Here is a 22,551-nt window from a genome sequence, read left to right as displayed (position 1 = left end):
AGGGACCTGCTGCTTCCATGTTCCTTAAATAAACCCATTTTCACAAATTTCTGTCCCTCCTTGAAACTTAATCCCGAATTGGGAATTGAACTTAGAATTTAAGCTTGTATTATTACCACCAACATTTCAGTGAAACCCTAAAATGGGTTTCTCGGGCCGGAGCGATAGTATAGTAGGAAGGTGCTGGCCTTGCGCGTAGCCAACTCGGAGCCCCTCTCCGGCACCCCACATGAGCCCGCGAGCCCTGACAGATCCCTGAGCACGGCTGGGTGTGCCCCAAAACAGAACAGCAAAAAAGTGTTTCTTAGCCTGTGACTTGTTCTCAAACCTGATGAAGAGTGAGAATCACAGACGAAGAGCCAGAGCGATAGTACCGCGGGCAGGACGTTTGCATATGGCGGCCCACATGGTGCCTCAAGTACCGCCAGAGCCGGGAGCAACCCCTGAGCATCTCCAGGTGTGACCCCAACAAAGGGGAAAGGAGAATTACAGACTTGCAAACGATTTGCTTAGCTTTCCTTTTAGGTCAAAGGGCCACTGAAGGCGGGGTGCTCTCCGGGCAGGGCCGGCCGGCTGTGTAGACGGCGGTGTTCTGGGGTGGTAGAATGTGCCGTGTAACAGTGTGGTTCTGTGTGATAGCGCATCGTGTGTGTGTGTGTGTGTGTGTGTGTGTGTGTGTGTGTGTGTGTGTTCTGTGTGGCAACACGTGTTGTCCTTGCAGCTGGAAGCACAGCTTGAGGACGCCAGGGCCGAGGCCTCCAAGGAGCGCAAGCTTCGTGAGCACAGCGAGAACTTCTCCAAGCAAATAGAAAGTGAGCTTGAGGCCCTCAAGGTAGTGCCTGGCTCGGGTGTGTTCTTGCGGCGGGAGACCGAGTTGGTCCAGGCTAGTTGGCGTGCTGGACAGTGTCCTGGACACGGCGCTTGTCCGTTGTGACGCCTCCTGGCAGCTCCAGCGGGGGTGGCTCACGGGCCTGCCTGTCCCGGAGCGTGTCACCCTGAAGTGCCCAGTTCCCTGCCCACCCTCCCACGAAGGGCCCATCCCTCCCCCCGCTGGGGTCCCGGCTCCCAGAGTTCTGTGGTGGTCCTGTCCAGGCCCTGGCCCTGCTGCTGGAGGCGGTGGGGACAGGCAGCCATCAGGGGCCCTGGTGGCCAGGAGCTGGGCAGGGGTGAGGTCCGCCTTGGGCCTGGGTGCCAGCTCCCAGGGCGTCCCTCCCCTCCATCATCTGCCCTGTGCCCCTGCCGGCAGCTTCTCCATCGCGCTGTCGGCCGCCCAGTCAGCCCCACACAGTGCCAGCGGCCTGGTTTCCGCCGCAGGCCCAGCCTCCCTGGTCCCCCGTTGGCGTGCCCCTCGCGCCCTCGAGCTCTCCGTGACGTTGCAGAGTCCATTGCCCCCTCCTCCCTCTTGCCTCCCCCTGAGGCTGCACTCCTGTGGCATCCCCGCAGCCCCGTCTTGCCACCCTTGCCCCTCAGCACCGACCTGGGGCTGCTGGTTTGTTGCTGTTGGCTGGCTGTCGTCCCGCCAGGACACGGGCCTGCCTGGAACCCGCTCACCTGGCACTCAGCCGGCCCGGCTGGGGTCAGTGTGACCCCAAGTGACACTGCCCCTCTGGAGTGCAGACAGCTCCGCCTACCTCCCTTCTGCCGGGCAGTGCCACCGAGAGTCTCGCTTGAACTCCTTAGACAGCACCGGCACCCCTGTCCCCAGCCCTGTGTCTGCGGATGGCGTCTGTCGTGGTGGGGGGAGCGGAGGGGGGAGGAGGTAGCGTCTCCAGTGCCCGCGTGGGGGTCACTCAGGACCCCGTGGCCTGTCCCCTCGTACCTCGGTCTTCAGGTGAAGCAGGGAGCCCGGGGCCCGGGCGCTGCGCTGGAGCACCAGCAGGAGCTGTCCAAGATCCGCTCCGAGCTGGAGAAGAAAGTCTTGTTCTACGAGGAGGAGCTGGTGAGGCGCGAGGCGTCCCACGTGCTGGAGGTGAAGAACGTGAAGAAGGAGGTGCACGACTCGGAGAGCCAGCAGCTGGCCCTGCAGAAGGAGGTCCTGGTGCTCAGAGACAAGCTGGACAAGGCCAAGCGCGAGCGGTGCGTGGGGGCTCCGGCGGCGGGCGCGGGCGGGGGGAGGGGAGGCTCCGGCCGCCTCGGGTCCCCCAGCATCTGCCCGTTCCCCTCGCAGCCACAGCGAAGTGGAGGAGGCCGTGGGGACAGCCAAGGAGAAGTACGAGCGGGAGCGCGCCCTGCTGTGTGAGGAGAGCAAGAAGCTGGCCGTGGAGAACGAGAGGGTGAGCGGGCGGGAGGGGGGGCTCCCTGCGGGGGTGGGGGTCCACCTAGTAGAGTGGGGGCGGGCGGGGGGTTGCAGTGCCGGGGCGTGGACTTGCTCAGCTTGGCCACAAGCTTGCGCCGCAGCCGGCGGTGCTCAGCGCTTATCCTGCGCTGCGCTCAGGGATCACGCCTGGCAGCGCTCAGGGCACTGTACGGGCTGCCGGGGGTCAGACCTGCGTCAGCCTCCTGCGAGGTACACGCCCCTCCGGCTATACTCTTGCTCTAGCCTCGTCAGATAACTTAATTTTAGTCCATTGTTTTTGGTTGGCATTGGGCGACGCCTGGCGGAGCTTAGGATTTCTTCCTGGCTCTGTGCTCAGGGATCTCTCCTGGTGGAGCTGGGAACTACGCGGGTGCTGCGAATCCAAGCCGGGTCAGCTGCTTGCTAGGCAAACGTCCTACTGCTGTCCTGTGCCCCTGGCCCCTCAGTCCTGAGTTACTGAGGACTCCCACTTGCGGCTCTATTAGCGCCGAGCACTGCAGTGTCCGACACCGTCTCCCCCAACGTGTGCCTCGTTGGATTTTAAATCCTTTTCAGTTTCAAGTGTGTTAATGGGATGTTTTGATATGACTAAAACGTCTTTGGAAATCCACGATGGTTGTTCCCAACTCGCCAGGAAGGGCTGGTTTCGGTAGCACTGAGGCCGTGTCCGAGGGGCCTGAGTAACTGGCCACATGGCAAATGTTCGATTCTAGCTTTGCTCCTTTGTGGACAAACTCACGGCGCAGAACAGACATCTGGAGGACGAGCTGCAGGACCTGGCGGCCAAGAAGGAGTCGGTGGCCCACTGGGAGGCCCAGATCGCCGAGATCATCCAGTGGTAAGCGCGGAGCAGCCCGGCCCCGCCCCCAGGCTCGCCTCGGGCTCCTGCACGGCTGTCCAGCGGACCTGGTCCTGGGGATGCGGAAACGGATGGGGGGGGGGAGTCAGGGCTGAGCGACCTCTGCCCTCCCAGGGTCAGTGACGAGAAAGACGCCCGCGGCTACCTTCAGGCGCTCGCCTCCAAGATGACGGAGGAGCTGGAGACGCTGCGGAGTTCCAGCCTGGGCTCGAGGACACTGGTAGGTCCGCGGGCAGTATCGGGAGAAATGGTGGCCTGGCCAGCTTGCGGGGAGCGCAGAGAGGAGACATGCTTGACTCATGTTTTAGCGGCCCCATTTTTTGCTGACTTGTTTGATTTTGATTTTATATGTGTGTATATTGTGTATATATATATATATTTTTGACTTGTTATTCGATGGACTGAGTGCCGGGGAGCAGAGTGAGGCCGCCCAGTCAGGGGTGTGTCAGGGTCTGGCCTTGGCCACGCTGCGCCCACACTGGGCTCCAGAGACACTCCTGCTCTCGCGGCAGGAAACGCAGCGGGGTTTGGGCGCTGCTCTCCGCTCTGTGCTCAGGGCTCACCTCCAGCGGTGCCTGGGGACCAGGAGGTGTCATGCTCTGCTGGGAGCAGCCCCGAGCACCCACAGTGGTGGCCAAAAGCAAACCAGAGACAGTGCTGGGCAGCAGGTGGCTGTGACACGGCTCTGGAAGCCCAGTGGCCCCGTGCCATGCTCCGGCGTGTCATTTCCCCATTGCCCGCCTTCCTGGGCGTTCTGTCCTCATCCGTCGTCTGTTGCCACCCGTGTGGTGGTCAGTCATGGCTAGTCCTGCGAAGAGCTGGTGTGTTTCCAACAGGAGTAGTAAGTGACTCACACCTTACTCAGGCTCCCACCGGACATTTTGTTTTGTTTTGGGCCGTACCTACCTGTCCTCAGGGCTAGTCCCGGCTCTGTGCTCAGAGATCACTTCTGCAGGCTCAGGGGACTGTCTCTAAGGGATGCTGGGGATCAAACACGGGTCAGCCGTGCGCAAGGCTGACATCCTCCAGGACTGTCACCCGTGCCTGAAATGCGTTATTCATTTTTTTAATATAATTTTATTTATTGAATCACCATGGGAGCATTTACAAAGCTTTCGGGTCTCAGTCATACGATGAAACACCCGTACCTTCACCAGTGCCCATTCTCCACCACCAAAAAACCCAGTATACCCACATCCTACACCCTCCCTCTACCTGTGGAGCAGATGATTTCCACATTACTTTCTCTCTCCTTTGATTATATTCAATATTTTGACACCAGACCCACCATTGGGGGGCTGGACCGATAGCACAGTGGGTAGGGCATCTGCCTTGCACACAGCCAACATGGCCAACCCAAGTTTGATTCCTCTGCCCCTCTCAGAGAGCCCAGCAAGCTACCGAGAGTATCTCGCCCCCACGGCAAAGCCTGACAAGCTCCCCGTGACGTATTCGTGCCAAACACAGTAACAAGTCTCACAATGGAAACGTTACTGGGCCCACTCAAGCAAATTGATGAACAATGGGAGGACAGTGACCCACCATTATTATTTGGGATTTTATCCCAACACTCAGCACTCAGATTTGCTGAAAATACAACAGTAGACAATGGGTTTTTTTTTTTTTTTTTTTTTGCTTTTTGGGTCACACCAGGCAATGCTCAAGGGTTACTCCTGGCTTTGCACTCAGGAATTACTCCTGGTGATGCTCAGGGGACCATATGGGATGCTGGGAATCGAACCCAGGTCCGTTACATGCAAAGCAAAACGCCCTTCCTGCTGTGCTATTGCTCCAGCCCCCAATAATTTGTTTTCTTATGCTGGTTATGAATAGCATGTGATGTTCATGGCTGCAGTAGTGGCCGCGCGATTTTGAAATTCTGAAATTTTAACACTTAAATCTGGAGGGTTTCTGCCAAAACCTGCTGGGCTCCGAGATTCATTCCTGAGTCTCTGGGATCATGGCCGTTAAGCAGTTTGATCAGGAGCCAGAGAGGCCGTTCGTGGGTGGCGACTCGGGGTCTCGTTGGGGCAGGGAGAAAAGGGCTGGCTCCACCCCCATCCTGTGAAGCCTTGCGTGTCTCATCACTGTGGGTCCAAACCTGACTGTCCAGTGGCGTCTGGAAGATGGCAGCCACCGAGCCGCATAGGGGAAGCAGGCAGATGGACAGCACCCTTTCCCCCCGGGGTGGTCTGGCGACAGTAACCTTGTGCGCAGTCCGGACGGAAATGCGTTATTCTTCAGCTGCTCTCTCAAGAGGAGCGAAGGCCTTAAATATCTAAAACTGAATCCGTGTACTTTGATTATATCTGAAGGGGACCATTTAAATGTGATGATAGAAGTCGAAGATTAGAAAACTTGGCAGCTCCTGCTACCCTTCATTATGTTAACTAAGTACCTTGATTCTTTGGGTAATTTTCGTTGAACCTGTTTACTTGATGTCTGTGTCCCTGTTTGAAACCGCGTTTAACAGGACCCCCTTTGGAAAGTTCGCCGCAGTCAGAAGCTGGACATGTCGGCGCGTCTCGAGCTGCAGTCGGCGCTGGAGGCGGAGATCCGTGCCAAGCAGCTGGTGCAGGAGGAGCTGCGCCAGGTCAAGGACGCCAACCTCGCCTTCGAAAGGTGCTGCCTCGGGCGCCGGCGGGGCGGGCAGGGCCCTGGCGCTCGCCCCCTCGGGCGCCGCTTAGCGTTGCGTTGTCTGTCGCAGTAAACTGAAGGACTCGGAAGCGCGGAACAGAGAACTGTTAGAGGAAATGGAAATACTGAAGAAAAAGATGGAAGGCAAAATCCGAGCGGATACAGGTAAAGCTACAAGGTTTGGAATGATTTAAAAGTCATTTTAGTGAAATCTTTTGTTTACTTTTATATTCACTCATTTAAAATTGTAAGCAGAAATCCCATGGTTTCAAAGCACACTCCAAAAGGCAGCCATGGCTTGGGACTCACCGGAAGCCTTTGTGGGTTCTGTTTTATGGCATGGGGGCCCATCTCCCCTCAACCCACTGTGCGGGGCACTGCGGTGCAGGGGTGGGGGAGTGTGGGATGCAGACTGGGGCCAGTGTGCACCGGCTCCAAAAGTATCTGCCCTCCTCCTTGCCGTCGGCCTCCTGGAGAGCCCTGCCACCTGTCCCCTGAGCCCCACACAGTGTCGGGCCGGAGAAGATCAAAAGATCTCGGCCTGGGGCTGGAGCAATAGCACAGCGGGTAGGGCATTTGCCTTGCACGTGGCCGACCCGGGTTCGATTCCCAGCATCCCATATGGTCCCCTGAGCCCGCCAGGGGTAATTCCTGAGCGCAGAGGCCAGGAGTAATCCCTGTGCATTGCCAGGTGTGACCCAAAAAGCAAAAAAGAAAAGATCTCGGCCCCCCTAGCCTGGCCCAAAGCCCATTTTCAACCTGGGAGACTGCCTACTTGGGGGGAGAGTCACACTGTAGATGTCGCGTTCATCTTCATGCTTGGAATGGGGGGGGGCGCATTTCCCTGGGTAAGGACAGTGAGGGAGCGTCTCCCAATGTGAGGACCGAGGGCGCGAGCATCACCCGGTTTGCAATCACATGGCAAGGGGGAGCACGCTCGTGTCTCCCGACTCCCTTTCTTCTGCGGCTGTACTGCCGTCGTTTGCTCCCAGACCTGCCCTCGGCCCTGTGGTGTACAGGATTTCATGTCAGGGCTGTGTCCTTAGCCCACCTCTTCCGTCCCGGAGGTGTCGGTCTCCTTTCCCACAGCCTCTGGGGCCCTCCCCCTTTCCAGCCCACACCCTCCTCTCCTTCTTGTTCCAGGCCCGCTTCGCAGTATTCAGAGCTGACTTGTGGCTCTGTGCTCAGGGATCATTCCCGGAGGGTTTGGGGGGACCCTACGGAGTGCAGGGATCGAGCCCAGCTCGGCTCTGCAAGCCACTAGTTCCCTGTCCTCTGAACTGTAGCTGCAGCCCCTGTACTACCGCTCATCTTTTCTGTTTACGAAGTGAGATTATTTTTTGTGTCCATGTCAGCACATTGGTCCCCTGAGTACCGCCAGTGTGGCCCAAAGCACAGAGACTGCTCTTGCCGTCTGACGCCTGTGTTCATAGTGGCGCGTCTGTCCTCTCTTGTGTCCTTGCGGGGTTCCGCTCGGCGCGCTCATTGGCTCTCATTGGCGTCTGTTGAGGTCGTCAGCCTTTCGGGTTTGCACAGTCCCCAGTTGTCGGACGGTTCACCTTGCTTTCCCTACGGTGGTGTCTGGGCCAGGAGGGGCACGGACACTCGGACCAGCTACTAGTTGAGTGTAAGGTCCGAGGCTGCGGTGCTGGGGGGATACGGGCCATCACGGTGGTGCCGGGGCCTCCAGAGCTGTGCCGTGTGTGATGCCAGGAGTGGTGCTGGGGGCACATGGTCGCTTGGCGCCCTCCCCGCTCTCCTGTCTTTACCAGCTCACTTGCTGGTGCTAAGTGGTCCTGGGGCCACTTAGCTGCTGGACTGCAGCCCTGGAGCCCAGCGTCCGAGCAGAGAGGAAGTCAGAGAAAGCCCCGCTCTGTCCCCAAGCCCCCTCCATAGAGCTCCCCGGGATGGTCTTGGTTCTTTGAGTTCACTGCAGGAGGGCAAGCGTCAAGAGGACGCCGGGGGCAGTGTGGCGGGTGTGCGCCGGCTTGAAAGGTTGCATCTTTTTTTCTTCCAGGACTCAAGCTTCCAGACTTCCAGGACTCGATTTTTGAGTATTTCAACACGGCGCCTCTCGCGCACGATCTGACATTCAGAGTAAGTGACAGATGAGTCAGTGCCGAGGACCTGGGGACCTGAGCAGCCCCGTGACCAGATCTCGGGCAGCTCGTCTCGGTCACTGACCCAGGACAACCCCGGGAGTCGGGTGGTTTGGAGAGGCCCCCAGACAGGCTTCCTCCACGGGGGTGACAGGCTCAGCAGGTCTCGCGTCTGGGCAGGACACCCCAGCGACACTTGGTGCGGGCCAGGCTCCCGTAGCGTGCCGACTTCCCTGAGGGGCCTATTGGCGTTTCGGCGTCCTGCACCTCAGGAGCACGTTATGCGCCTTTGAGAATGGGGAAGTGAGTGTGCCAACGGACCCCCAGCTGCCTCTCCCCCCACGTGTCCCCACCTTGTGCTGAAGGAGGCCTGGCCAGTCCCGGGCGAGGCTGGCGGACAGCACGTGCCCACAGCTCACAGCGGGGCGGTGGGTGGCAGGTGGCTTGTTTCCCGGTCCCGGCTCCGCCTGCCTGTTACAGGCTCCTGTAGCATCTTGGTGCCAGGCCACAGCAGCAAGCACAGCACCTCTGGGCCATGGGCACCGTGGTGGGGTCATCGCTGTGACAGTCCCAACCACGTCCTGCAGGTCTGGACACACACCTGCTCAGTGGCCCTTTAGGTCTGAACAGCTGACACTGGTTTCCCTGCGGCCTCGGTGGTTCACCTCACCACCAGACACCCGCTTCTGCCTCCGTGCAGCTGCGCCCCTGCGTGGGCCGAGCCCCAGTTCCCACAGGCCGAGGCTGTGCTGGGCGGTGCCGGGCTCACTTAGCTCCCCCGCTGCACTCGTGCTGAGCGGGGAGGCCGCTGGGTGGAGCCGAGCCAGCAAGTCTGCTCGGGGGTCTCTGGCCCTTCCCCCTGCCGGGATGCAGCCGCCTTGCTCTCCTCTGCTGGCCTCTGGGGCGCGGACCCCGCCCCGGGGTGCTCGTCTGTGTGGTGACCGGTTCGCTGCTGCTTCCTGGCTAGCATGGACCCACTTTGTCCTTCGCCCCAAGAGCACAGATGTTTGCGCTCCTTCCGCCCATGACTCACCTCAGATTCATTATGGGGTTCACTGAATTCACTTTTCTTCATTGACTGTTCGGAGCTCTCTCACTGTTGCCAGTCTTTCTCGACGGCACGCTGATTTCGGTGGGGTCTAGCCGTGCGGGAGGCAGCTGCGAGGTGCCGGGGGCCGGCGGCATGTCCCGCTCCTGAGTGCGGGCTTTCGCTCATTGACAACGAGGTGGGGCTTCGTGGCAGTCAAGCTTTCAGGGTTTCTTTGGCCTTCGCGGTACCTGAAATGGGCTTCTGGTTCAGAAGCGCCGGGCTGCCCAGACGTGCCTGAGCTTGCCCGGGAGGGACAACAGGGTGCTGTCTGTTGGAGGAGGCGGGCAGGAAGACGGGGTGGCCAGTGGCCATGCCTCCACACCCCCTGTGCACCTGGTTCCTCCTCCAGGGAGTGCCGGGACAGTGGCTGGGCGGGAGGAGGGACCCAGTGGACAGTCCAGGGCTGCGAGTCTGCGCTGGACCCTTGGCGCCGTGGGGTTGTGCCCTGCCCACCATGGCCTCCTTGTCTTCCCAGGCCAGCTCTGTGGGAGAGCAGGAAGCATCTGCCCCGAAGACAGAGGTGGGCCCGTCAGCAGCCGTGGCCGAGAGCCCGGAGCAGCAGGAAGTAAGTCTGGGCGGGCGCAGGGGTGGGTACGAGCCCACGGGTCACTCCCGAGGGCAGGAAGGGGCCCCACTCACTGCCTGCTTGTCTCCCAGGGCATGGTTCGGACCCCACATAGACCACCTGCCGGCTCGCTGTCCAGCACACAGGCCCCAGCGCTGGCTGGACCCAAGGTAGGCCTGCGGAAACCTGCCCTGGGTTCAGGTTCAGCCCCCCTGTACCCCGACTCCTTCCCTTCTCGAAGGAGCCCCCGCCTCTCCTCTGCCCCCCACCCCCACATCAGTCTCCATGTCTGTCTGCACATGGAATCCGGGGTTGTGATGCGGTGGGCTTCCACATGGAGTCACGTGTGCCACGCTGACGGCACGAAGCCTGGGGTTCGAGTGTGGGCCAGGGCAGTCACCTGGCTTTTGGGCTTCGGGGCTTTATAGAGTTCCTGGATTGATGGTTGCTCTCCGCAGCTTCTAAGGCCCCTCTGCCTTCGTCCGGGTCTCCTAAGGGGTGTTGGGGACCCCTCTTGGTGATTCTTTTATTTGGGAAGGCTGTGGGAGGGGCCACACCTGCTGTGCTCAGGGCTGACTCCTGACTCTGCACTCAGGGATCACTCCTGGTGGGCTCTGCGGACCACATGTGGTGCCAGGGATCAAACCCAGGTCGGCCGTGTGCAAGGCAAGCGTCCTGCCCACTGTACCATCTCCCCAGCCCCTCTCCTGGTGATTTTTTTTGGGGGAAGGGGGGTGCCGACACTTGGCTGAGCTCAGGGGTCACTCCTGCTTCTGCACTCGGGAGACCGTCTGAATTGCCAGGGATCGGGCCTGTGCTAGCCGTGGGGCTCGCCCCAACTGTGGCTGGATGAGGGCTGGGGGTGGGGTGGGGCGCGCTGTTGGGGTCTCCAGTGTGGACTCACCTGGACCACCCACTCTGCTTCCACTTCAGGACCCCCAGTGGTGATGGCCACCACGCAGTACCCGGGGTCAGACCAGGGGGCCCAGACTCCTGTGTCTCAGATACATCACCCCCTTTTCGAGATTGACGATCTCTTTTTTTCGATTGGGCGACTGCGGCCTGTGGTGCTCAGGGCTCGGGACTGTGTGGGGTGCCGGGATCAAACTGGGTTGGCTGCCCACCATCTCTCTGCCCTGTTTCTGGATCTTTGGGCCGTTCCTGGTGGTGCCAGGGGTTGTCGGGACTGTGGGGGGCCTGCGCTCAGTCCTTTGAACCACCCCCAGCCTGTCCCCCCAACTTCCACCTGCTGTTTCCCGGCCAACGTCCTCCTGCTGGAGTGGAGCCCATCCAGCGTGCTGGGCTACCGCCCACTCACGCCTGTGCGCCTGGCGCTGGGCTCACTGCAGGCTGGCGAGGAAGTGTCTTCTGGCGGGGTGCGGGGGGGCTCGCCACCTCTGGGGGCTCAGCCTCTAGACCTCCCGGGGAAACTGCATGTATTCTGCCTGGCCACGGGGCATCCGCATGGTCTGGACGTGCCGCAGCGCCAGGCTCACTTCTCGCCCTTCGCCCGCAGCCGAAAGCTCACCAGTTCAGCATCAAGTCCTTCTCCAGCCCGACGCAGTGCAGCCACTGCACGTCCCTGATGGTGGGGCTCATCCGGCAGGGCTACGCCTGTGAGGGTGAGTGGGCGCCCACGGTGCGTGTCTCGGCGCGGCGTGTGTCCCTGGGGGCCGGCGCCCACTCACAGCCGCCTCCTCTTGCAGTGTGCTCGTTCGCCTGCCACGTGTCCTGCAAGGACAGCGCCCCCCAAGTGTGCCCCCTCCCCCCGGAGCAGGCCAAGCGGCCTCTGGGTGTGGACGTGCAGCGCGGCATTGGGACAGCCTACAAGGGCTACGTCAAGGTAGGACACAGTCCCCGCCCAGGGCCGCCGTGCTGGCAGGGCCAAGCCCCAGGGAGTGGGACGGGAGTCGTGGTCAGCCGGGCCCTGCACACGCACAGCCCTGGGAGGCTGGGGCCCGTGGTGTGAGCCGCCGACCGTGTGCGTCTGATCGCAGGTGCCGAAGCCCACCGGGGTGAAGAAAGGCTGGCAGCGGGCCTACGCGGTGGTCTGCGACTGCAGACTCTTCCTGTACGACCTGCCCGAGGGCAAGGCCACCCAGCCCAGCGTCGTGGCCAGCCAGGTGCTGGACCTCAGGTGTGTGCGCCAGGCTCTGGGACTGGGGACTGCACACGTGCTGGTTCTCGGAGGCCCGAGGGCCGGCACGCTCTCGACCCTGGACCACATGCTGGCCTCCACCCTGCGTGTTTTGTTCCCTTCATCCTAAACGAGCGCGAGTTTAGTCTCGCTCGTACAGTCTCATCCCTGATGGTTCGGCACGCAGCTGTCGGTCGGGAACGTGCTCGAGAGACCCGGGAGCCAACTCAGCAAAGATGCTTCTCACTTGCCCCGTGGCCGCCCTAGCGTCCCCCCACTCCGTGTCCTGACTCGCTTCTTTCTCCCCAGAGACGAAGAGTTCTCGGTGAGCTCCGTGCTGGCGTCCGATGTCATCCACGCCACGCGCCGAGACATCCCGTGCATCTTCAGGGTAAGTTCCTACGACTCCAAGGCTCAGCACCGGACACTAGGAAGCTTCCAGAAAACCAGAAAAAGAACTTTTTTTTTCTCCCTGACCCTGTTCTTTGTATTTCTGTAAACAGTAGGATTTTGGGTGAGAGCACAAATATGTCTCTGGTTATGTTTTTTCTTTTTATTTTTGGTGGGGGAGGGGTGTCGAGTTATTGGGTCACACCCAGCAGTGCTTACGGCTGACTCCTGGCTCTGTGCTCAGAGATCACTCCTGGCAATGTCTGGGGGACCATATGGAGTGCCGGGGATTAAACTAGGGTCAGCCACATGGGACTTTTTCAGTTCGATCCCATCTCTGTTCATGGAGCTGGAGAGATCACACAGTAGGAAGGGCATTTTGGTGCTGCTCCCCAGTATCCCAGAGGGTCCCGTGAGCACTGCTAGGAAAGGATTCCTGTGTTCAGAGCCAGGAGTAACCCCCGAGCATTGCCGGGCCTGGCCCAAATCCCATCTCTGTTTAGAATTTGCCCCTTGTCTGTAAGACAGACATGGCCGTGGAGAGCAGGAACTGGTGGGTTTAGGTGGCAGCAGCCCCCAGGCGTCCTGGGTACTCTCGGGCATGTTGGGTCGAGACCAGAGCACGGCGTCTGCATTACCAGGACGGTGGAGGGTGCCCTTTTGTCCCTGGCACAGCACGGAGCTGGGAGCAGCACGGGAGGGCACGTGGGACCCAGTCCCCCGGATGGACTGAGAGGCCCCTCCGTCTGCTGCGTGGCCACACGGGCCTTTTTGGTGGACGCTGTTCTCAGGTCCTTCTCCAACCCCTCTGTCCTGTCGCACAGGTCACAGCCTCCCTCTTGGGGACCCCCTCGAAGACCAGCGTCCTGCTGATCCTGACGGAGAACGAGACTGAGAAGCGGAAGTGGGTGGGGATCCTGGAGGGCCTCCAGGCCATCCTGCACAAGAACCAGCTGCGGTCGCAGGCGGTGCACGTCCCGCAGGAGGCCTACGACAGCTCACTGCCCCTTCTCAAGACCGTGCTGGCGGCCGCCATCGTGGGTGCGTGCCAGTGGGCCCTGCGTGACGGCTTCCGTGAGCCCCTGCGCCCCCATGCTGGCCGTAACGCTTTCCCGCCCCTCCACAGATGGGGACAGGATCGCCATCGGCCTGGAGGAAGGGCTATATGTCATTGAGGTCAACCGCGACGGTGAGTAGTAAACATCCCCTGTTGTCCCGCTAGTAGACCTGGTCAGGTCCCAGAACCTTCCATAACGGGAAAGCAGAGGGCGGAGGGCAGTGGCAGCAGGCAGGTCCCCAGCGGGTCAGGGCAGCACCGAGACCCGCCGAGAGGGGCCCTTCGCCTGCCAGGCACGCCCTGAGCGGAGGTCTCTGGGGTGCGGGGAGGGGCCAGATGCTTCCAGCAGCACCAGGTGAGCTAGAGACCGCCCCTTGCTCCCCAAAGACGGCCTGAGCAGGTCCAGGGTCTCCCCGGGAGGGGGCATGAGGCGGGGACAGACCCGGCGCCTCACACGGTCCCTGCACCCCGCAGTGATCGTCCGCGCCGCCGACTACAAGAAAGTGTACCAGATCGAGCTGGCGCCCCGGGAGAGGGTGGTCGCCCTGCTCTGCGGCCGCAACCACCACGTGCACCTCTGCCCCTGGGCCTCCCTGGACGGCGCGGAGAGCAGCGCCGACATCAAGCTCCCGGAGACCAAAGGCTGCCAGCTCATCGCCGTGGGGGCGCTGAGGAAGGGCGCGGCCACTTGCCTGTTCGTGGCGGCCAAGCGGCTGGTCTTGTGCTACGAGCTGCAGAGAACTAAGCCTTTCCACAGGAAGCTCTGCGAGACCACGGTCCCGGGCCACGTGCAGTGGATGGCCGTGATCAGGGACAGGCTCTGCGTGGGCTACCCGTCCGGGTTCTGCCTGTGGAGCCCCCAGGGCGACGGGCAGACTGTGAGCCTGGTCAGCCCCAGCGACCCCTCGCTCGCCTTCCTGTCCCAGCAGCCCTTGGACGCGCTGGGCGCCGTGCAGCTCGCCAGCGACGAGTTCCTGCTCTGCTTCAGCCACCTGGGCCTCTACGTGGACCCGCAGGGCCGCAGGGCGCGCGCGCAGGAGCTCATGTGGCCTGCGGCGCCGGTCGCCTGCAGTATGTATCTGCCTCCTGCCTGCGCTCGCCCGAGGCCCGCTCACACCCCCTCGCCGGTGTCTCAGGCTGGCCGGCCCGTGTCCACAGCTTTCTGGCCCCCGAAGGGCCTTGCAGGGCCCAGCACGCTTCGACCGTTCCAGCTGACACCACCCAGCTGCAGCGGAAGGTGGCAGGAAGAGGCCGGGCCGGACCACCGCCTGGGCGAGAGAGCTTGGGGTGTCTCCTGTGGAAACGGGGGCCCGTGGAGAGCACAGTGGGGAGAGTGCTCTCCACACACTGCATCCCGGGCACCACCTGGGTCCCCCAAGCTCCACCAGCCGGAACTCCTGAGCGCAGAGCCAGGAGGAGCCCCTGAGTCTTGCTAGGTGTGACCCAAAACAAACCAACGCTGGAGGCCAGGACGAAGCCCCGCCAGGTGGTGGAGGGCTCCAGGCGGGGGTCTCAGGTGGAAAGGGCACAGCTGGGAGGGGTCCGGCCGTGCACCCCCAGCCCCGCTGACCACAGCCCGGGGTCTGCGTTGAGTGGGTGAGCATTTCCGGTGCTGCCCCCGAAGGTCCCTGAGGATCCTTCTGGCGGACTGTGAGGGCGGGCCACAGGCACCCCTGGGCGGGTGCTGGTCCTGATGCGCCCCTGCCCTCCTCCCGCCTGGGAATGGGCTTCCTGCTGCTTTATCGGGGAGGGCATTTGCCTTGCAGGCGACCAACCCAGGTTCGATCCCCAGCTCCCAAGAACTGCCAGGAATGATCCCTGCAAGCACAGCCAGGAGTAATCTCTGAGCTTTGCTAAGTGTAGCCCAAAAAACAAAAATTAAAACAAAAACCCAAAAATTAAAAAACCCACGCAGGTGACTGAGGGGTGCTGGGAGCCAGCTGTGCCGAGTGACCTGGTGAGGGACAGGGCAGGACCCTTCCTCGGAGTGTCCAGCCCTCGGCTGCCAGCACCCTCACAGTCAGTGAAACATGTCTTCTGCAGCGGTTTGATGACCAAGCCCAGCACTCTTGTCTCTTTCCCGACCATGTTTAATTTTTCTGTCATATCCACGACGCAGCCACGAGGGCCCTTTGCAGACAGGCCCCTGGGCCAGCTGCTGCCTCCATCCTTCCAGACAGTCGCCCTGCTCTCTCAGACTCAGAGGGGCAGTTCCCCGTAACCTGCCAGTGCCTGGGGCCCACTGGGTTGGGCCTTGGTAGGGGAGCCCTTCTCCCTCTTGGGTTCAGAACGTTGTAGATGGGTTAATTTCCTGGAGAAAGCCACGTTATAGCATGGTGGCAGGGCTAGCGAACTTTTTGCTCCAAAGTTGAGCACTGCTTTTTGATCGATGTTTTATTTGCTTGCCAACCTCACTTCATGGCAGGCAGAGAGATGGCGTGTGCAGGGCTGGCCCTGTGCGGGGGCCCGGGATACACACACTGATTGCGCAGACGGCACCGGGCTCCTCGCGTGCCAGGGATGGGTTCGGTCTGAGGAAATGTCACACTGACTCGGTCCTTCGTGCAGGCGGAGGTTTTTCCAAATGATTTTCTGGCCTGGAGGTGAGGCTGGCAGAGCACTGGCCTCTGCACTGACCTCCTGCCTCCGGGCCTGTGAAAGCGCAGAGAGCGCGGCTGCCCGCCGCTGACCGCTCCGTCCTGCCTAGGTTGCACCTCCTCGCATGTCACGGTGTACAGCGAGTACGGCGTGGACGTGTTCGACGTGCGCACCATGGAGTGGGTGCAGACCATCGGCCTGCGGAGGGTAAGGCTGGGCCAGCCGTGGGAGGGGTCCCTGCCTGGGCTCCATGGGCAGCTGCCCACGGCCTCCCGTCCCCCCGTCCCCCCGTCCCCAGATCCGGCCCCTGAACCTGGACGGCAGCCTGAACCTCCTGAGCTGTGAGCCCCCCCGCCTCGTCTACTTCAGGAGCAAGCTCACAGGTGAGCCCAGCCAGGGGCACTGCCCACGCCGGCGCCCCCGGCCCCAGGCCTGACCGTCCGCCTCCCCCCCCCCAGGGCCGGCGCTCAACGTGCCCGAGACGTCGGACAACAGCAGGAAGCAGATGCTGCGCACGCGGAGCAAGAGGCGCTTCGTGTTCCAGGTGCCGGAGGAGGAGCGGCTGCAGCAGCGGCGGTGAGTGGGGGCCGGGGCGGGGGGGTGGGGGGCCGGCGCCCTCGGGCGCTCACGCTCGGCCCTCCACAGAGAGATGCTCAGAGACCCGGAGCTGCGCTCCAAGATGATCTCCAACCCCACCAACTTCAACCACGTGGCGCACATGGGCCCTGGCGACGGGCTGCAGGTGCTCATGGACCTGCCCCTGGTGAGTGCCGCCGTTTCCCGGCGTACGGGGGAGGTGGAGAGGAGCCGGGGTGGTTCCCCTCGGCCCGGCCAGGCCCTGCACTCGCTCACGAGCCGCTCCCCTGCCAGAGTGCCATGCCCCCGTCCCAGGAGGAGAGGCCCGGCGCGGCCCGGCAGCCTCCGCTCAGGAACAAGCCCTACATCTCCTGGCCGTCGGCAGGTACGGCTCAGCGGCGGGGCCCGGGGAGCGGGGCTGCTTTCCCCGAGCTCGGACACCCCCGAGCTGACGCTGTCCCCGTGCCCTAGGTGCATCGGAGCCCGGAGTGGCCGTGCCTCTGCGGAGCATGTCCGACCCTGACCAAGAGTTTGACAGAGAGGTGAGAGCTGCCAGCCCCGCCACGCGAGACTGAGGGCCCAGGCTGTTGGGAGATCTGGGCTCCGCCCCTCGTCACCCCAGCTGCCCGGCCCATGCCAGGACCCCTTCCTGACTCCATGTGTCCTCGGCCACTGGTGGGACGCTGTGGGCTAGGCGGGGCTTCTCCCGCCAGGCCGTTCTAGTGGTCAGGGACTGTGGGAGAAGAGTGAGGGTGGCACTGGGCAGGGGACCTCACTCGTCTCACGTACGTGAGCTTGTCGCACCCAGTCACAGTGTGTGAGGGACAGACAGGCCTGTGTGAGAGAGAACTCTGTGTGAAAGAGAGACCCGTGTATGTGTGTGAGAGACCCGTGTGTGTGTGTGTGTGTGTGTGTGTGTGTGTGTGTGAGACAGAGAGAGAGAGAGAGAAAGAGACCTCTGTGAATATGTGAGAGAGAGATCCCTGGGTATGTGAGACTTCTGTGTATGTGACCCCTATGTATGTGTGTGTGTGTGAGAGAGAGAGAGACAACCCTGTGTATGTGAGAGAGGCCCCTGTGTGTGTGTGAAACCCGTCTGTGAGAGAGAACCCTATGTGAGAGACCCCTGTGTGAAAGAGAGACCCGTGTGTGTGTGAGAGAGAGATCCTTATGAGATAAACTTGTGTGTGAAACACCTGTGAGAGAGACCCCTATGTAAGAGACCCATTGTGTGTGAGAGAGAGAGAGAGACCCCTGTGTGTGAGAGAAAGAGACCCTTGTGTATATGTGAGAGAGAGGTCATCCCTGGGTGTGTGAGCCTCCTGTGAATGTGACCCCCGTATGTGAGAGAAACCCCTATGTGTGTGTGTGTGTGTGTGTGTGAGAGAGAGAGAGAGACCCCTGTGTATGTGAGAGAGGCCCCAGTGTGTGTGTGTGTGTGTGTGAGAGAGAGAGAGAGAGAGAGAGAGAGAGCCCTTTGTGTGTATGTGGGAGGGGAGACCCTGTGTGTGTGGTGGTATGAGGAAAGATTGAGCTTCTCCAGCTCATGTGACCGTGACCTGATGGAATCAGGCTGAGCAAAGCTTTGTTCCCCTTGACCTCAGGTCGGTGTGAAAACCATCAGTGCTCCCAGTTTCTGGCGGCCCCCACTGGGCCCCTCGGCCGCCCTGCCTGAGAGCTGCTGCGTTCTCGGGGCAATGGGGCCCCCGGGGGCGCCTGTGTGGTATGTCAGGTGGTTGAGAGCATCCCAATCCCGCTGTTCGAGGCCTGAGGACTCTTGTATTCGTTGTGTATTTGATTACTGCTGAGATCTCAGCGGGCTGGTCGGTGACCGGAATGTTCTGTCGCATGCGGGCTGGCGTGGCTCTCCTGGGGTGAGATACTGCCACAGTGCTTGGCCCGGGTTCTGCACGGAGTCCGCGTGTGCGTCCCCCAGACGCTGGGGCTCATGCACAGCTTTGCACACACGGCCTCGTGCCCCTGGGCAGCCTGGCTGGGGCTCGGAAACGGGAACAAATGGGCTCTTGGCTGATGCTCGCAATAGGTTCTTTCGCTCACTTTTTTCCCCCTTAACTATCTTGGAAGTTGCCAAGCCTGCAGAAAAGCCTCAGCGTCTCGGCTTCACCCGGATGTCCGGGGAGCGGCAGCGGTGCTCAGCGGCCAGGGCCCAACATGCCCCGGGCAGAGCCTCCCCGCTCTCTCTGCGGCTCCTCAGGCCACGGGTCCACTTCCTGTTGGGCGTCATGGCACGACTCGGTCCAGAGTCTTGTTCCTCACATGGTTTGTTACAATATTGTGGCCCCCCCCAAAAACTGGCACTTCCCAAGACACACTCCCTGCACGTGGGCGCTCACTCTCCCTGCAGAGGCTGACCAGATCGTGCCCGTTCTCAGAGTGGGGGTGTTCTGCCCCTCCAGCCACGCCTCCAGCGTGGCCGTCTGCTGAGTTCTGTGGTGCCACAGCATTTTGCAGAGCACACTGGCTCAGTGTTTCTGGACAGCTCAGTGAGCTCTGCTGCAGGCGCGAGGTGTCTCCTCCCAGAACCGTGTGTGGATGCCCACTCTGCCCTGCTCTTCCCTGCCGCAGCCGCACGTGCAGGAGTCACGGTCCCTTCAGCCAAACCTTTTCCCGTTTCTGGGAAAAACGCCCTCCCGGCCCTGGGTTCTGGATGTGGTCCAGCTGTTAGCTATAGCCATCGCCCGGCTGGTCCCCAGCCCACACTGCTGTAGTGGACCATGATGCCCGCCAGTACACTTTGTAGTCCTTCTGAGTTTGGGGGGAGTGCTGGGGTCCCTGCAGTGGCTGGCATCCAACCCGGAAAGCTCTCACCAGCCCCAGTGCCCAGTTTTTAAAATTAGATTACTTCTCTCTTTGTTGCTGGCTTGTGAGAACACCTTATGTAGAGGCTGGAGAGACAGTACGGGGGGCAGGGCGCTTGCCTTGCCCAAGGCCAGCCCAGCGGGTTGATCCCTGGCAGCGCATAGGACGCCCTGAGCCTGCCAGGAGTAAGCCCTGAGCACAACCAGGTGTGGCCCCAGAACTGAATCTCTCTGTGCTGGTTGCTTGCCTGGCGCGTGATCTCAGCTCCTCTCCTGCCCTGTGAGCCGCCCTCCACCCCCGAACACTGCCCCCTCAGCGCGCGGGCAGCGGGTCTGTCCTCACGGCCCTGCGCCCGCAGTCGCATCTCGGCAAGCCCAAGGCCATGGGGCAGCAGACGGGGGGTGCCTCCCTTATGGTCCCCAAGCATGCCAGAAGTGAGTCTTGAGCATTGCTGAGTGCAGCCCAAGCCAAGAAATGACTCAAGTCCACGGGCCGGCACGAGTTCATGTTCCTTGGAGAGCGCCGTGGCCGGGGCATGTGTGGCCGGAGGGTCATTCGTGCTGCATCGTTGTCACAGGCCCATGTGCCATGGGATGGTCTGGAGCCTGGCCAGAGCCACAGGCGTCCTGTTGTGCGACGTGTGTCCGCGCGCCTACGGGCCAGTCCCTGGCTTGTCCTGGCTCTATCTTGTTCCCGCTGCCCAGACCCCTGGCTCTGCTCACGCTTCGGGGATCCCAACCTGTGGCCCTCCCAGTCCCGATGTGAGGCATCGCCTTGGCCCCGGTGGTGCTTTCCTGTCCTGTCGGGACGCGGTTAGCAGGTGCTGGGTGTTTCCCACTGTTTGCTGTGAGTCGCCTGTTTCTGTACTTAGAATCCTGACACCTGGGACCCATGTGACTTTCCTTCTTCCTTCCAGAGACTGACACAGCTTCCTGTCGCGTCTGCATTTGCGCCCGTGGCATGGGGGTCCCCTCGTGCACCCACGGCGCCTCTAGCAGGCGGCTCCCTGGGCGCGGGCTCACCCCTCCCTTCTCTGTCCACAGCCCGACTCGGATTCCACCAAGCACTCAACGCCGTCCAACAGCTCCAACCCCAGCGGCCCGCCCAGCCCCAACTCCCCGCACAGGGGCCAGCTGCCCCTTGAAGGCCTGGAGCCCCCAGCCTCGGAGGCCTGAAGCCGGAGTGGCCGGCCCAGCATCCGGGCTGACCCTGCAGTGCTGGCCAGGGACATGCAGAGTCCTTGTAGATAGGAGGCGGAGCAGGCCCAGCCTGAGCGACACTGTCCGTTTGCACATGAAGGACCACACAGCACCAGGGGACACGCCTGTCCCCGGACAACAGGACGTCATGGGCCGCTCGCGGCTGCTGGCTGGAGGGCGGGGGTGGAGGTGGTCGGTGGCCTTGACAGGGGCTGCAGAGGCCGTGGGCAGCTGCAACACCGCCCGGCCCGCCCCCCAGTACCTCACGTGTGTCCGGCCGGCCATCACGGTCACCATCCTCTGCCGCGCAGTCAGTTGTGTCCTCCCCACTCCCAGCTCCTGCCCCGAGTCCTGCGGGCGTCAGGCTGCTGTGGAGCCCCGTGGGTGTGCCCCGTGGGTGAGAAACCTCCCTGTCTGCCGGTGGGGCTGGTTTTTACTTTTTTAATGTAAGTCTGAGTCTTTGTAATTATTGAACCGTGAAGAACATTTTTGAACAATTCTGTTAATAAAGCAGAAGGGCCGCTTGAAAGTGGCTGCCGCTTCTCCCGTGGTTGGCCTGAGCCCGACACCAGCCACTGGGGGCTGTGGAGGGGAGCAGCCCACCCCCCACCCCCCCGCCGATGTCACGCGTGTCATTTGCTCACACAACACACAGAAGCTCTCGGGAAGCCAGCCCCTCACCCGAACCTGCCCGCTTCCCCGCACACAGATCTCTGTATGGAACGGGGCGCCACCCGGGAGGAACTCTGCTCACTTGGGGGGCTGTGACAGCTGCGGGCCTCAGAGGCGTGAGTGGGTCCGCCCGGGCTCACAGACCGAAGGCGCCACTCAGCGCCAGTCGGTGCAAGACCAAGAGTTTGATCCCCTATCGCTGAGGGGGATCTCGGTGGCACTGCCCTTACGACCCGACCCGGAATGTCACAGGCGGGTGCGCAAGTCTGGACAATAAGTGACCCAGCAGGGGAAAGAAAACCGAGCCCCACTCGGACGCGGGCTCCATTCATGAATGTGGCCACCCCCACACAGCAGCCGAGCAGAGCTGTGGTACAGGGCTCTTTCTGGGTTCTGTGTGTGGGGAGAGACGTTCTGTCTGTTCTCTTTGGTATCACACCTGGCTGTGCTCGGGGCCTGCTCTTGAATTTTCACTCAGGGTCACTCCTGGCTGGACTCGGGGGCCCAGATGGGGTGCCAGGGATGGAACCCGGGTCAGCCGCATGTAAGGCCAGTGCCTTCCCCAATGTACCGTCTTGCCAGCCCTTTGGTCCCAATATTTAAATACAAATACAGTATTTAAACTTAGTCATTGAAACGTCAAACACAAAATCTCTTAGACTTTTGGGGCCAGAGCAGTAGTGCAGTGGGTAGGGCATTTGCCTTGCACAAAGTTTGCACAAAGCTGACCTGGGTTCAGTCCCCAGCATCCCGTATGGCCCTCTGAGTGCTGCCAGGAGTAAACCCTGAGCATCTCTGGGTGTCGCCCCAAAACAACAAAATCTTAGACTTCAGTTTAAACTGAAAGCCGCACGGCCCAGTATTTTGTAGCCCCAGTAAGTGCCGCACCTTGAACATTGACAAAGCCCCTGGTGACAGCTGGGGTGGCATGGAAGAAACGCAAAGGACTGAAGTGCTCGGGGAGCTGCGCCTGGCTCTGCGGGGCGGGGGTGTGCAGGTGTGGGACCTTGGGGCCATCTGACACTCCGTGTCCACGTGTCTGCCCCAGAGAGAACACCTGTAAGTCACTGGTACACAAGAGGCCACCCCAAGGCGCAGAGCACCCCTGAGGGGTGGAGCCACCCTCGGGACACCCAGCAGTTCCTCGGGGTCCCTTTGTATGCCCTCTGCTTTAAAGGGACAGACATCCTGATGGGAGGGTCGCACAGACGGCCACGCCCACTGTGCTGAGCCCGGCCACACTGCTTCCAGAGCGGCTTGACCCCAAGTGGGCAGTGCCAGCCGCAGGCACTGGGACACCCAGGGTGGGGGTAATGCTGGGTGCTTCGGGGCAGGGTTCACTTGAACCCGAGAGTACATTTCCTGGGGCACAGAGTGCTGTCGTTTCTCCTGAACGGTGGACAGTGGGACCTTTTGCAGAATCCGCCCCTCCAGCCCTCGCGCTTCATCTATTTGGGAGACAGTCTCGGGTCAGGCCTGCCAGAGCCCTGGCTTTCACCCAGCCCCACTGCCGTCGGCACCAAAGGAAAGGCACAGGGTCCAGTCCCTGAGACGCG

The 22,551-nt window shown here is 61.6% G+C and overlaps 1 protein-coding gene across 1 annotated transcript in view; it reads left to right on the top strand.

Annotated features, from left to right (window-relative positions):
• CDC42BPB (CDC42 binding protein kinase beta) overlaps positions 1–20,441 on the top strand; it is a 74,770-nt gene extending 54,329 nt beyond the window's left edge. Inside the window, exons 13-36 of the mRNA XM_056113744.1 lie at positions 722–832; positions 1,832–2,076; positions 2,168–2,273; positions 3,010–3,134; positions 3,270–3,375; positions 5,629–5,777; positions 5,863–5,957; positions 7,810–7,889; positions 9,457–9,546; positions 9,639–9,716; positions 11,063–11,168; positions 11,253–11,389; positions 11,544–11,683; positions 11,993–12,074; positions 12,898–13,114; positions 13,200–13,262; positions 13,605–14,201; positions 15,838–15,935; positions 16,027–16,111; positions 16,187–16,304; positions 16,374–16,491; positions 16,599–16,689; positions 16,776–16,846; positions 20,168–20,441. Coding sequence (XP_055969719.1) covers positions 722–832; positions 1,832–2,076; positions 2,168–2,273; positions 3,010–3,134; positions 3,270–3,375; positions 5,629–5,777; positions 5,863–5,957; positions 7,810–7,889; positions 9,457–9,546; positions 9,639–9,716; positions 11,063–11,168; positions 11,253–11,389; positions 11,544–11,683; positions 11,993–12,074; positions 12,898–13,114; positions 13,200–13,262; positions 13,605–14,201; positions 15,838–15,935; positions 16,027–16,111; positions 16,187–16,304; positions 16,374–16,491; positions 16,599–16,689; positions 16,776–16,846; positions 20,168–20,299 — 3,240 coding nt within the window. The 3' untranslated portion in view covers positions 20,300–20,441. The remainder of the gene's footprint in view (positions 1–721; positions 833–1,831; positions 2,077–2,167; positions 2,274–3,009; positions 3,135–3,269; positions 3,376–5,628; positions 5,778–5,862; positions 5,958–7,809; positions 7,890–9,456; positions 9,547–9,638; positions 9,717–11,062; positions 11,169–11,252; positions 11,390–11,543; positions 11,684–11,992; positions 12,075–12,897; positions 13,115–13,199; positions 13,263–13,604; positions 14,202–15,837; positions 15,936–16,026; positions 16,112–16,186; positions 16,305–16,373; positions 16,492–16,598; positions 16,690–16,775; positions 16,847–20,167) is intronic.
• The last annotated feature ends 2,110 nt before the right edge of the window (positions 20,442–22,551 follow it).

Source organism: Sorex fumeus, unplaced genomic scaffold (assembly GCF_029834395.1).
Source record: "Sorex fumeus unplaced genomic scaffold, SorFum_2.1 ptg000022l, whole genome shotgun sequence".
Classification (NCBI taxonomy): domain Eukaryota; kingdom Metazoa; phylum Chordata; class Mammalia; order Eulipotyphla; family Soricidae; genus Sorex; species Sorex fumeus.
Note: the sequence above shows the minus strand (reverse complement) of the source record. Positions and strands in the feature narration are given on the sequence as shown.